The sequence below is a fragment of the Phodopus roborovskii genome, unplaced genomic scaffold (genome assembly GCF_943737965.1).
Source record: "Phodopus roborovskii unplaced genomic scaffold, PHOROB, whole genome shotgun sequence".
Taxonomy (NCBI): Eukaryota; Metazoa; Chordata; class Mammalia; order Rodentia; family Cricetidae; genus Phodopus; species Phodopus roborovskii.
The window spans coordinates 4,074,539-4,089,834 of NW_026126525.1; the positions used below are offsets into that span (position 1 = coordinate 4,074,539).

The following is a 15,296-nucleotide window of genomic DNA, read 5'->3' on the forward strand; positions in this document are numbered from 1 at the left end:
TCCTTAAGTGTTTCCCTGCATCTTCTTCTTGTAGTCTCACTATTTAAGTCTTCAATGCAATCTGTGATCATTTTGTAGCTGGCAAGACGTAAAGATCTGGTTTCATTCTTGTGCACACTAGAATGTCCAGTTTTGCCAGCCAATACTGTCTCTTTTGATTACCATGAACTTATTCTGAAGTCAGGTATCTTAAACCTTTTATTTGTTTAAGAAATACAAGATTTTGCTGTTGCCGTGGAGGTTCCATATACATGTTAGAATTGGTTTCTGTTCAGTTCTGTGAAGAAACTGAATAGATTTCATTGAATCTGTGGATCACTTTGGCAGCATGGACATTTCCATGTTAATTCCTTGGATCCATGAATAGGTGCTATCATTGTTTTATAGTTTTTATTGTGGAGATCTTTTACCTCTTTAGTTAAATTTATTGCTGACTACTTTACCTGTTTATATCATTATTCTATTACTGCTGACAATGACCATTTCTGTCTTGAAGTCTGACATCATAGCAGTCTTTGTAAGACTCTGACAACTAGGCTACAATTACCTGACACAGGCTGAATGAGGGGTGAAACCCTGAACCTAACACCAGCAGCACCTTCCTCCAGGTTGTTCTTAAATATGAGAAAAACAAGTCTCCGTGTGTTCAAAGGGCCATTAAACTATCAGCCCTGCGTTTTCTATAAGATGCAAAGCAAACTTTTAACTCATTGGCATAATCCCTTTGGAGATATTCTAATGCTTTCAAAACAGTTTGGAAGTACTCATGAGTAAAGAATATGGCCTCTTTTTCTGTGGGCTTCTTAAAACAAATGTTAAATTTGATGCTTTGATGTCATCCTGTCAAGATTCAGAAAATAGCCCTTCAAGGCACTGCTAGGTCACTTAAATATGAAGTGTCAATACTGAAGAGTAGACTTTGTGTCTGAGGGCTTTACTCTAGATGTTAGATACATCTCTCCAAATCCAGAAATCTAGAGAAAGCTGCTCCCATTCAACTCCCATGTGCATGACAAAGGTGAATTGCACTCTTGGGGTGGAGTTTTATTCAACAATAGAATAAAATCATGTTTTCCAACTCTCAGAACTTCTTCCTTGACAGGTTCAGGAGATGCTAAAGGGAGAACTGGTCTACCATGGATGTGTGTTACTTTGAATTACTTTAGCATGCAGGCTTGTCTTTATGTTAAAGTAAGATTGTCCATAATAAGCATAGAAAGAAACTTACATTTATGACATATCATATACTAAGTTTCATTTCCATAAGATTATGTAGAACAACTACTACATCCCCCACTCATGTGTGGAGAGTTCAAGAACTTGTTAACAGTCAGAATGGAAATGATTCCCTGTCCAGATCATTCTCTGTAAAAGCTTTGCTTGTCCCCAAGTATCAGTGATCTTTCCCTTTAATTACACTTGGCACGAGTTCTTCATTTTCTGATAACTTAAAGTGAGCAAAGTAGCATTCTTTCTATGCCAGGCATTTTATCAGGCATTTATCTACATCCTCTCATCTAATCTCACAGTACCCAGGAGGCAGGAGCCACCTCCACTACTGTTTTACAGATGGCTTAGCAAAGAACTTGTCAAAAGGTGACCAAGCTAGTCAACAGTGAAGTCTATTTGTTCACAGCTGAGGGATCTCAGCTTCTTAGTGTGGATAATTAGTGAAAAGAATGTGGGAAAGAAACCCTCTGTTTCCTACTCTCCAACCTTCATCTGTCTCACCGCACTAACGGAGAGGGGTTCAGAACACTGAGAGTAAATAAGTTGGGTGAGATAACAGAACAAAAAGAAAAAACTGAGGAAGACCTCTGACATTTCAGTGAGGATTTCATCTCTGTTGCAAGAAACATACACACTTGGCAATAAGCCATGTAAAGAGATAAAGCATGTAAACAATCCCACAAGTTGTGTAATCCCTGTGTAGAAATGCTAGTTTTATGTTGTGGAACCAGATATGCAAAGGAGAGTAAAGATTGTCATATGCAAAGGAGAGTAAAGATTGTCAGTAGGAACAGACATCTCATCTATAGCTCTGGAATAGAGTGGGCCCACCTTCTCTGGATTCCTATGGTAAGGACAAGCTACTTCCTTCATAAGAATTAACTTCCTGAGAGAAATAGCTAGTGAGGAAAATACAATATAATAATAATAATAATAATAACAAAAAATCACTGACTTATTTAAAATCTTCTTTGGGGAATCAGTACAATTTCAAACACTAAAATTAATAAGAAAGAACCAAGTTCATGCATGCCATAAGGACACATTAATTAGGAGATTATTAACAAGAATATCTTCTGCATATGAGTCATGCAAACAGCCCCAGGGGTGGTCATTTTAGAACCCCAGAGAAGATTCACACCCCAGTAATACTACCTACCCTTGCTCCTCTGGGTAACACTGGTGTACTCAGCTTACTTCTGGAAGGGCACTGATAGCCCCATAAAATGCTCAGCTTACTTCTGGAAGGGCACTGATAGCCCCATAAAACCCTCTCCCAGGGACAGACTCTCCACTCAACTGAAAAAGCAAGTCACACATATGAACTCACTCTATGTGAGTAAGGTGTGTCAACTGGTCTTTGAGGCACCCTTCCCCCCTTCACACGGGGCTTACATTCCTAGGAGTGAGGGGCAGCTACCCATGGAGACAGTGTGATCAGATAAATACATTCAATCACCACTCTTCCTAAATATAAGTCTAAACTGGACTCCCTGTGCCCGACAACTGCCCACTTTCACCCTTGATTCCTACCTTGGTGTAAGGCCCTCCAATGCCATCCTTTATCCGCTTAATTCACCCATTGCCGTTTGACATCTGGCCTTATCACTCAATGAAATTTCAATTTTCCTATAGTTAAACAACTTTTTCTGGGTTGCTAAGTCTTGGTCAACTTCATTTGGTTTTCTTCCTGCCTCACTCTCCTCCTGGCCTTCTTCATTCTCAGGACTCTGGCCTCTCAGACACCCCCACATCCTCTGTAACCCTTTCTCCTAACACCATGGTTTTCTGATCTCTGTTCTCAGCTCAGTGTTCATTTTCCTTGCTACATCTTCTCTGTTGGACTGATTTGATCCCCCAGATGCCAGCGCTTCCTAGATTTCTAGCTCAGGTTGGGCTGTCTCAACAGGTTCGGCCTTAACAGTCTACTTGACCCTTTTAACAAGGATATCTTAAAACATTTTCACATGCTCCTCCCCCTCTTTTTGAGACAGGATGTTGCTATGAAACTCTGGATGACCTCAAACTTGTGGTCTTCTTAGCTCAACACTAGCTCCCCCCAACCCCAACCTGATTAAAAAGGTTACAAGTATGAATCACTTTCGCCCATAACTGGTTACAAATCTGACAAATTTAAAATGAGCTAAATCAAATTTTCTTCGAATGTCCTTTGATTCCCTATAATCTTGATTTTATCTACTGGTCCCAGGTATGTTCCCATCACTGAAGTTTGAGAGTCAACCTAGTTTCTTCACTTCTTCACACATCTAATTCTCATATTGTTTACCTCCAAACACTATTTCTTGTGTGTGGTTTTGAAGACTAGGGTTCCCAACCCACACAAACACTACCCAGTGTTCCCAATCCTTGAAAACACTGCTTGGAAGTTGTTCCTTGACTTTTCTTCAGAGGAGACAAGAGCAAACACCTGTTCACCCCAGAGAGGGCACCAGCAAAAATCCAAATAACTCTTGCAGTTGCTTACAGATGGGGCTCTACAGGATCATGCATGACTGTAAGGCACCTGCATCACCTAAGGCCCACCCAGTATGGGTGATAAGTCATAAAAACTCCATCTCTAAGACTCTGCCCAACTCACAGCAGCTCTCCCACAGTTGGATCTCTTCCCTTGGAGGGTCTTGAGTCTTAACAACTTTTTTAGCTGAGATTTGGAAGTTTCATGAACTTCCTCAACTTTAAAAATTCAGGTTGCTTCTGAGTTTTCGGAGCCTCTATCCCCCATTCCAGAATGAGCATTTTGGTTCATAGAAACAGCTGTACCATGCTGTTCCTTGCAGTCTTTAAATCAGGTCTCAGGTGTTGTCCTGCTTCTTGCCTTCCAATGGTTTGCACTGGCCCATCTTTGTCAACAAATCCTTTCATGCAATGAAGTCTCCAAAACCTGACCTGTGTCTCTTCACAGTTCATTCAGTCAACAACTGTTTGCCCAGGACCCATGAAGCCACTGCATCAGATTCACTCCATGTCTAGAAATTCCCCCAAAAGTGATTTCAAATATCACTGAGTATACATTATTCCCTAAATATGGCACAACATACCTCTTCATGACATTTTTTAGTAGGTAGGCCCTGCAATGTAAAAGTTACAGCACAGCTGATGTTCAGTTTCTTCCATGATTTCTTAATCTATTGCTTTATGTAGATGCTTTTCTGTACCAGACTAATTCCTCAATCATTCAAAGAAACTTGTGCTTCTGAAATAATAAAGTTAGTAAACTAATGAGACAAATTATTTATGATTCTGTATTCTGATTTTATAAATATTAGGTGGGCATAGAAAATTTATAATTCTAATATTTGTAAAACCTAGATACATATGCTTGTAATAGTTATTAAAGCACAGATAGAGCTAGGGAGATGTCAGTAAGTGTCTGATGGTGGCACACAGACAAGGACTGAACTAGCCTTGGCTCTTTGTACTTCAAGGTTCATACAGGTTGAGTATTCCTTGTCTGAAATTTGTGAGCTAGAATGGTTCTGATTTCAGGTATTTTTAGACTTCAGGCTATTTGCAACCATAATGAGATAATTTAGCAACGGGTCCTAAGATTAAACATAAAGTTCACCAACATCTTAGTACATCTATACACATAAGAGCAGAGGTTCATTTATATAGTATTTTATATAATTTTGTGCTTAACAGAGTTTCATGGTATAGACATTTCTACTGTGGAATTATGTTGCCACTAAAACATTTGGATTTTCAAATTTGTGATGTTTGGCATAAACACCATCAACCCTGTGGGACTTATGCTGTCTCAGATCCCTGGAGTGTAAGGTCAACACAGATGAGACAAACATTTGCAGAATGAACTATGCATGCATAAAACCAAAACATGCCATTTTCCCAATTAAACAAAAACAAATGAATAATTTCACAAAATGGAATGAGGTGTGCTATTTATTATTTTTAAAAAACATAAAAATAAAATTGTTCTTATTTTTGGACAAAACAGACAAATCAAACTTCCTAATTGTTGCTCCAGGTCTCTGTTATTGGTTATGGTAGAGTTCCTGTCCCATCTGGTTACCAGACCATATGCTTAGCAAAGAGGAAAAATATTTTTTTCTAGTTCCTCTGCTAACTACAGCTCTGCTAGCAGACAAATCCTGGTATCGTCAGGACTATAAACTTTCAGTAAACATCCACCCTTCCTAAATGGATAAGCAAAATAAAAGATGGCTATTTTAGTTAAGAACAAGGAAAGTTGGCTGAGGTTTATTTCTGTCTGTCACCAGCTTCCTAGTGCAAACAAAACAAAACTCGCACAGAGAATGTTAAATCTAAGAGCTAAGATCCATAGCAATTTACAATCAGTTAGTACAATCATGTGGTCAGGATGAGGAAAGGAAGAGGACTTGGAAAAATGAGGACAGTATCTCAGGATGAGTGCCCTGCCACAGTGTGGCCTTGGCCTCAGAACAGAGCAGCAATTATAGAAATCATCAGCTACATCCAGGCATCAAGCAGTATTTCAAGGATGGTCTTCAACAGAATCTTTCATCTATAACCAGAAGGCTCCAGGTGGCCTGTCTCAGAGAAGCATATGTAGATTACAGGTGCAGTTACATGAAATTCTGAAGGTCTTTCTTCCACTCTGTCTTACTAATCTAATTCTGGCATTGTTTTTTGTTTTTTTGTGAGCAAGTTGAATACTCTCAGGATCATCAAAGAGAAAACTCAATTTAGGTGAGTTGTAAAGTCAACCCTCTGTTCCCGAGCTCCACACAGCACTTGGCACAGTATTTATCCCAAGTTGGCCCAAGGAGTCTACAAAGTCCTAACTTGAAGAACCCATTCTGTCTGTCTTCCATCCCCAGCTTTGCTTGGTGGGGACTCCAAAATAGCATTCATTTACAAGCAACACAAGTTAAAATTATATGTGTTTGGACAATAGTTTTTGATTGGACAAATCAACTTCGAAAAGAACATGATTATAACGTAAATACATTCATTTTCTGAAGATAGTTTTGGATGTATCTCCATACATATGAAGTCATTGTATCTTAATTCAAATTGCTTACAGACTCACAGGAGAATACAGACAGCACTGTAATGCTCTAAGTGTTTATAAATGCTAGGCTATATATACAATCACTTAGTTCACGATTCATCTTAAATAGTAAGTGAGTGCACTATCACTTCACTTTGGACAGAAATAAAGCAATGGTTGTGCACTACATTTGTGTCGTTTAAGGAGGATGTGTGTGTGTATACATGTATATACACACACACATACATATATGTGTGTGCATGCGTATAAAGCAATGGTATGCACTACATATGTGCTGTTTAAGGAGGATGTGTGTGTGTACACAGTGTCCAAGAAGCAACTCACATAAAACATAGGCTAGATGGTAAGTAGTGTGGGGTAAGAGCCATCCATGTCTTGAACAAAGAGTAAAATTTGGATAGAAAAGAGTGCATCATGGTAGAAGGCACAAAGTGAAAAAGGAAGACATGCTGTAAAACATGTGTTTAGTGGGAAATTGGGTGGCTATCTCTAGGTAACTGGTGGAACTGGTTAGACTGTGTTAACAATTATGCAAAGGAGGATTGACCCCTTGGGCAGAATGGGCTCATAAGAAAGTTCTAAGTTGTGGAGCTTGGCTTGAGAACACATTGAAGGAGTAGAGACAGCCAGTGCTTTATAAAATAGACCTTGATGTAGGAATCTATGAAGGGTGTCACAGACTGGCATTGTGAAGAAAAAGCATCATGGGCTGAGGCAAGACAAGTGCAGAGACCTAAGGTAGGGCTTGAGGTACTCCAGAGCAAACCCCCAATGTCCTAAATGGCTATATATACCTATGAGTCTATGAATAGCCTCTGGGCAACTGGTAACTTATCTCCAAGAATGGGGCACTTTAGACTAAAATCAGCAGTTAAATTTTTACTCTACTTTCTAATCACAGAGAAAATAGTTCTTATTATTAAGCTTATAGTTGTGATGAAATTTTAAAGTTTAAAAACGAACAGGTTAAAACTACATTATAGGTTTCTTTTACCACATACAAATTCAGAACACCACACTCCCCAGCTTCCCACCTAATAGATGTTAGGTTTGTAAAAACCCAAGGAGGAAACATTTTCAGTGACCTTAATTAATACTTGAAAAAAGGAAGGGCAATGAAAGAGCTGTGAAGGCCAGAGCAGGTCTGAAGAGAAGCCTTTCCAAAGGTGGCTGGGCTGGCACAGCACAGGGGCTGGCACCTGTACCGTCTCCGCTCTGCCCCTTCATTCAGGCAGTCTTTCTGACACTGCTGAGACCCGAAGTCTCTCTTTGTCATGCTCCACCCTGGGTAACAGTTAAAAAACAAAATTACTTGTGGATCTGGAAAACAGACAACCCAACACTTTTGTTTCATCTGGGTGCTTTCTTAGCTTCACACACTTGGCTCACTGCTTTGCAGAAATGACAAGTGGGTGTGAGATCATCCCAGAAAGAGGGGTCCACTGTGGTAAACTCTTGAACAGCACAGCCAGCAAAGCACAAAAAGCACACTTTTCTTAAGCCAATGTACTTTGAAGTCCAGGATTCAGAAGGAAACCAGTCTTTTTAGCATCAACATTTTAGTAAAGATGTGCAGCCCCTAAGCTCCGTGCTAGGATACAGGGGTGACTGATGAGAACAGCATGCCAGCCTGCAGACAGTGCAGCTGCAGCAGCTGGGGACCCTCCTCCCTAAGCCCCTGCAGAACTGCTGTTATGCAGACAAGGAATCAGACAGGGAGAGGCTGCATGCTCTCTCCTTGCTTCTGACATAAAGCAGAATACGGCATTGTGTGAGAGAAATGGCTCAAATACAGAGCATCCATTAGACCGGTAAGATTTGGTAAGGAACAGACAACTGTAGACACATATCAGGAAGTTCCTTCTTCCACCTGTCCAGCCTGTGGGGACTTTCTTCTCCCAGCTGCCTTTCCCTTTGTATTTAAGGAAAGAGAGAGAGGAAGGTGAACTACTCAGCAGGCTTGCAGGCATTCCCACACATTCTACTGTCTGTTCTCCAGCACAGGTAGAATGGTCAAAACTGCCTCGATTTACCAGAGACGCGTAAATAATACCCGAAGAGCTGGGAAACTGTAAGACAAGGGACATGGCCTTGAGCCTTTCTTAGTTTCTGTCTCTGACAATTTCCCTATCAATGATGCAGTCTGGCAGTAGCCATGAGATGCTCGAAGATCTGTGAACTTTGAGAGCTAACATTATGCGTTTCTCACTAAATTTTTTATGGGTGGGACTGGAACAGGAGAAAACACCTGGCTGATAATGTGACCATGGTCATAGTTGGCTTCTCTTCATTGCTCAAAGAGAAAAGACTCCAGAGGAATAAGTATTTCACTTTTACAAATTTCCAACTATATTTAATTTTCATATTTTCTCACTTTTTTGTTGACTACTCTGTAGGGGATTCTAACAAGGAGGTGGCAGACCCCAAAACTGGGGAGAAAGTGATGGCCCTGGATGTCACTCAACTGAGCGGCTGACTCAATCAGCGGCAGTAAGTTTAGTTTATAATTACTCACTTTCTCTTTGAAATGTCCCTCCATTCTCTGTCACTGTCACTTTAAGGCAAACAGAATCAAAAAGTATACATAAACCTTTTTTCTGAAAACACTCATTTCACTTATATATATATATATACATGGAAAGTCAGGGTGATTCCTATTTCTGGCCAATGGTGAGAGGGGCAGGGGCCACCATAGACAATCTGATTGTCAAAATTTTTCTCAGCAGGCTAGTGAGGCTGCAAGAGGAGAGTTTGGAAAACCAAAGGGGTAGGACTCAGAACAGCATTTTGCAAGGGACCTGCTTTAGGAGGTCAGAACAAGGATGCTGGGTTTGGATGTGGGAAGGGCCCGAGAGATCTCTGCCCTCTCCTTTCAGATTTGCTTAGCCCCTGCCTGTCAAGGTGATCCTTATAGGACCACCGTGCTTATGCCCCACCTACCTTTCACAGACAGCAATACACAGAGATCAATAGGAACCCTGAAAAATCAGTACAGACAAGCAATATGTTACACAGCGCTAAGCCCTCCGTTTGCAAACCCCCCATTCTGCCTGAGCCTCACGACCTGAAAGCTTCCACTAACAGATGGACATTCAGAAATTAATTAGGAGGTCATGAAGAGACCATCTACCGACCTTTCCGGAAACTAAAGCACCGTTTGATTCTTCTGTATGTAGTTTTGGGGATAAAAGGAGCTGATGCACCTGAGGGGCGTACCCCCGAATTTCGGTCTTCAGGCATCATACAGGCCCCAAGATGTGAGACCAGTTCTGGCGTCCTTAAAACCTGCCCCTGTGTGAGAGTCCACAGGCAAGCCTCATGTTTGTTTATATGTCAGGTCTGGAGTGCTGATCCCTACAACTCCCGGTTTTGGTCATCCAAGTCCTGAGTTTAGGTAACCTCTCATTTACTCCTTTTGGTAAGAGACAAAACAAAACGCACCCCTTCTTTTTCTGTCGCCTAATTCAGGGGGTTCTGAGGAATTTTTGTTGTTGATGATGCTGTCGTTGTTTGTTTGTTTTTAAGTTTCTGCAGACATTCCAAAATGTCACGGGAAAAGAATTGCAACAAGCAAGCTGCGACTACCTTCACACGTCAGGGATTGTTTCGATTTACTAAGAGCTGTCTTCTCAGCTGGACAGAAAGTCCTCTGGAAAGGTCAGCAAACAGCACACCCTGTGCATAGGGGAAGAGGGACAATGACAAAAAGGCCCCTTGGGAGTCCTTCGGGACAGTCCTGGCTGGCTGCTTTCATCTAAGAAAAGGGAAGAAATCCTTGGCAAGGTCTCCAGAGCGCATTCCTGTGCACGCGGCAATTCCTCAGGAAGGACTCCCCGGTTCCTTTTATGGTACCCCGCAGCCTTTGATGCTCTCTGCATGCGTCTCCCTTTCCCCCTCTGTCTTCCAGCAGCTCCCCGTGGAGTCGCCACGTCAGAAGAGTCCGGTGCCCACTCCAGGAGTCTCCTTGGCTGTTCCGGAGGCCGCTCTGCAGGGAGCCCTCCTCCCCCTCCTGCTCCAGTTCCCTTTTCTCAATGAGAGCTGGGCGGGAGCTGGCAGGGCTTCTGCTGCCTAGTCACAGCTGTGGCTGCTGCAGACTCCCGGTGCCTGCTGGTCAGAGGGAGCAGGTGCAGTTGCATCGTGAGGGGAGGAAGTGAGGATGCCTTGTGCCCTGTGAAGTACCTTTAATATTTTTTTTTTTTTGACCCGACACTGACCTCACAACTCTTGCCTGACTCAGCATCTTCTGTACTGCTTGGCTCAACCCCTACACAAAATAGCACCAAACCACCCCGTGTGTGTGTTTGTCTGTGTGTGTGTGTGTGTGTGTGTGTGTGTGTGTGTGTGTGTGTGTGTGGTAGCTTTCTGTATGCTCACTCTTACATTTATTCTCTTACAACACAAGATTTATATGCTTCCCCATCCAGATCTTGTGTGGTTACATCTATTTGTGGATACCAATGTAAGATGCATTCCCTCGAGTCACAGTACATATCTGTATGTTTTTATGTGCCTATACAAGTTAATTTTGGTAGCAACCAGTCTGCAGGTACAGCCACAAACACAAATCAACTCGTGCAAAATGTGATTGCATCCACTTCTCTGGTTCAGGCTGAGCAGCAGCCCCTGCAAGCTTTTGCCCCTCCCCCGTTTGGGTCCTCCAGTACTTTCAGTCCCGTTGTTCACTAAATAATTTACTCCCTGGGTTAATCATTCATCCACCTGCCTGCTCCCTAAGCAGATCTGGAATGCTGGTGCCTTAGCCCTAGCTGACCCCACGGCCTCTCGTTCCTCCCCAGCCCTTCAGCGGTAGCTTTCCCCAGCTCTGAGCTGTATGAAGAAGGCACCCTCCATAGCAGCATCGTTTGCCCAGTGTGGTTTTCCTTCTGTGACACAGCCAGGGAGATGAAGTGTGTGTCAGTGTGTGCAGTGTGTGTGTTCACTCTAGGTGACTGAAAGACAACAAATAGACAAGGTGCTCATTTGAAAGTCTCATAGGCCATGAACAGAACACTGTCTCAAAACCAACTGGGACAGAAGTCAGTCTGCAGAATAAGTAAGGGGCTGAAGAGATGGCTCTGAGGTTAAGAGTGCTTGCTACTCTTGCAGCGGAGCGTTTGGTCCCCAGCACCTATTCTGGACCGTTTACAACACCTGTGGATTCAATGTTTGTGTCATCTGGTGGCCCTGATCTCTGAAAACCTGTGCTCAATATACATGCATGCATGCATGCATGCATAAATATATGTATGGGATACATATGTGTGTATGTATGAGTCACCCTACATATGAATACTTAAAAATAAAATTAAAAACAAACAAGAAGGAAATAACTAAAAGTAAATAAACAACTGAAAACTAAACTAAGCATTTCTGAAGTTGAACACTGTATAAACCCAACTTTGTGGTTTACTTTGTTTTATTAATTTTTTTGAGAATTTTATATGTGAGTACTTTTTTCATTATCATTTTCGCTTTTCCTCTTCTAATTCCTGTATCCTACTCCCATTCCCTACCAAATTATTGACACTTCTCATTTATTTTTTTTCTGATACACACTCATACAACATACTCACACATACCATACACACAGGCCCATACACACACACACACACACACTCATATCCCACCACAGGCTTACAAACTCCTTCCACACTTCACCCCCCCAGAGACCCATACACAGAGAGAGAGAGAGAGAGAGAGAGAGAGAGAGAGAGAGAGAGAGAGACAGAGAAAGAGAGGGAGGGAGGGAGAGAGAGAGAGAGAGAGGGAGAGAGAGAGAGGGAGGGAGAGAGGGAGACTGACATTGTTTGCCTCCCCACATTGTTAACAGGAGGAACTAACTGGTCATGGAACTTTAAGCACAGAGCCTGCTTGGGAGATCTAGAGTCTGTGCTGAATTTTACCTTCCCAGCTGAGCAGTTAGTCTGTTTTTCATTCCTACTGGTTCCCTTTACCTAGCTGAACAGTTGTAAAATGATTGACTTCATTTGATAAAGAGTTTTACAGTTTCTTTTCTCCTAGGTTTTTAATGGCTAGGAGGATGAGGTGGGCTCAGGAAAGCTCCTCAGGTGTTTACCATATTTGAATCAATGGGGCCCACACAATCTGCAGGCCACTATGTAATGTGTCCTGTCAGCTACTGCAGTGTCTTGGTACAAGTGCATGACCACTCACAAAGTTATATATTCATGCAAGAATGGGGCACTTCTTCACATATACAAGTACATATTTGATTTCTTGGAGTTGATTCTGATATTTTTAAAAGTCTGGAAAAACTATTTTAACTATAATGATCATAAGTTAAACTTTTTGTTCAAGTATTTTCAATATTTATTATCAGTAAGATATGAACTTGTATTTACCACAGTAGAAATACCAGACAATATTATTGGGTTGTCAATCAGATGAAGAAATAAATTTTACTCATGCTTTGGCACTTGTCAATTACTCACTTACTCTGGGTCTAGGTGACCTAATCCACAGAATGCTAAGTAGAGCTTAACAAATGGCTTTAAAATAACCTAAATAATGAAAAAATTATTTTTAATGCAATGTTGAGTGGAATTTCAAAACATAAAATAAATGACATTTTTAGTCATGTGTATTTATTGTTTACACTTAAAATTTAAGGCATTCTTCAACATTCAGTCCATGATCATAGAGTTAGTTACCATGAGCATTTGAAATGCAGGGTCAAGGGTGACAAATGTAGACAACTGTATTCTATCAAAGACTTCAGTCTTTTTGGCTCCCTACACTGCATTAACTTTATACAGTTGTTTTTAATATGGAGAGGAATCATTAAATACTTTATGGAAGTTAAGTAAGGACTTTTAAAGCTTATTTTATAATTTCTTAACATGTAAAAGTGAGAACCCGAGAAATTCATTCTTTGAATGAAGCATTGTTTTTATTGTGAGTGATGTATTCTAGTATACATACATCACTTTAGAAATGAGTTATCAACAGTGAGAACAGACAGCCAGGGTGGGAGACGATCTGTGACAGATGAGTTTTACACAAGGGATCAACATCTAGAATACATAAAGAACTGCAAAACCTAAACGCGACCAAGTTCCAATCACTAATTTTTCTGTGTGTTCATTCATAGGGAGTAAGTGTGGGTGGAGGCCGGGAACAGGAGCAGAGGGAATGGTAACAAAGGGGCTTTAAGGTTGTGGGTTGGGAGTGTAGTGGGTGGGGAGACTCAGAGAACACAGATGACAGAAAACTGGGAGCAAAAATGGACATTGGTGATGGGTTTGAGGGAAATGAGGTGGGGTGAAGGCTTAGGAAGAGAATCAACCCAAACTAAATGCCTCTGAAAAGGCCATAAAGAAATATGTTCTTTGTATGCTAATTAAAAACAAAAATAAAACATGGTAACAAATATATTCCTTCAAAATAGATAACCTTGAACCATGTATTTGTAAAATCATTGTGGGGAAGCTCAAGATATGGATACTGTGCTTGCTGTGCAAGCATGAGGGTCTGAGTTCAGATGCTCAGAGCCCTTGTAAGGGCATGTGTGCCTGTATGTACCCATAACATCAGTGCTGGGAGACAGAGACAGGTGGGTCCCACGGCTCATGGGCCAGCCCATTTAGCTAAAATGGTAAACTCCAGGTTCAGTGAGATACCTTTTCTCACAAACTAACACTAGGAGTGATAAACAAAGACACCCTGATATGGATCTCTGACCTTCACATTTGCATTCTTGGTGTGCACCAGCACACACGTACACACACACATGAGCCCTAATGTGTATTAATCACAGAAGACAGTGAAATCCTGGAGTGAGTATCCCTTTCAGGCACATGGATTAGGAGATTCATGAACAGTTACTGTTTCTATTGAGATCATTTCTGGTGAATCTGGGCTGCCAGGTCTATGTGGGGACACCAACTTTACCCATTTTCCTTCAGAAGACAGCTGGAAGAGAAGGAAAGGGGAGGGCATGCATACATTTGACATAATCACTCTAAGAAATGCACCCGTAAGCAGATATTAAGGCTCCCCCTGAACTTGGGGCCCCCAGCAGTCTGATTACAGAAGAGAAGCAAAGGGAACTTCGAGAAGTCACATTTTCAGGGTGCTCACAAATCTCCAGGCTGGGCAGTTCCAGCAAACTGGAAGCAGTCATGTGTGTATTTCTCATGTGTGCCACAGGGAATCCTGTATGAGGATGGAGTTTCCATTTGTGGATCTACAACCAATTATGTGTGTACTTCTGATGTGTGCCATGGGGAATCCAGTGTGAGGACAGAGTCCCTATTTGTGGATCTACAAATAGTTTAGACAGTTCCACATCACTTTAGCTCATGAACAGGTGAGTAAATGCATGATCATGCAAGCTAAGACACAGAAAGTGAAAGCTAGTCCTATGACTCAGCCAATATCCTGGGGGTATCAGCTGCCAGTCAGAGTGTTACCAGGAAAGCTGGGAAAAATGGTCACCACACACCTGACATGAAATGCTGCTAAAGAGCAGACATTTTAGTGGCAAATATCAGTAGATACCAACATGTCTTTAAAAAAATCTTTGCTGTGTAGTCTTGCCTCCCTTCCTTTGTTTTGGTTCTGGGGCTCAAACCCAGGCACTCATGCATGTTAAACATACAGAATCTACCACTGAGATATCTCCAAAGCTCAATAGTTACCAAATTTAATCAATTTCACATTATAAACTGTTTGAGAAATTATTCTAATATATGAGGAGGTCAGTCAACCTAAGAAACATCTGATACATTAATAGAAAAGAATTATTTTTGGGAATTGAACGTGCTGACAGTTTACAAAACAAGAATGTAAAACATGGGAATTATGTTTGGCTTACTAAATGTGAATTTGAGTTAATAAACTGATTTTTTTTAACTTCATTAGCATTAACATAATTCATTTTTAAGAAATATTGCCATGCCTCATTGGAAATACATTTGGTGGTATACAAATACTTTTATTACTATTTTGGAGTTTTGTTAATTGAATACGTCTTTGAATAACATTTCTGGTTGTTATTCCAGTTCCGATT

The 15,296-nt window shown here is 41.3% G+C and overlaps 1 protein-coding gene across 4 annotated transcripts in view; it reads right to left on the reverse strand.

Annotated features, from left to right (window-relative positions):
- The window catches only part of Arhgap24 (Rho GTPase activating protein 24), a 370,730-nt gene that overhangs the window by 25,940 nt on the left and 329,494 nt on the right, over positions 1-15,296 (reverse strand). Inside the window, exon 1 of one of the 4 annotated variants that reach the window (XM_051198150.1) lies at positions 9,400-10,331. The exons of the other annotated variants lie outside the window; for them this stretch is intronic. Within the exon in view, the coding sequence (XP_051054107.1) occupies positions 9,400-9,508 (109 nt within the window). The 5' untranslated portion in view covers positions 9,509-10,331. Of the gene's footprint in view, positions 1-9,399; positions 10,332-15,296 lie in introns of those variants that run through there. 4 annotated transcript variants of the gene reach the window in all.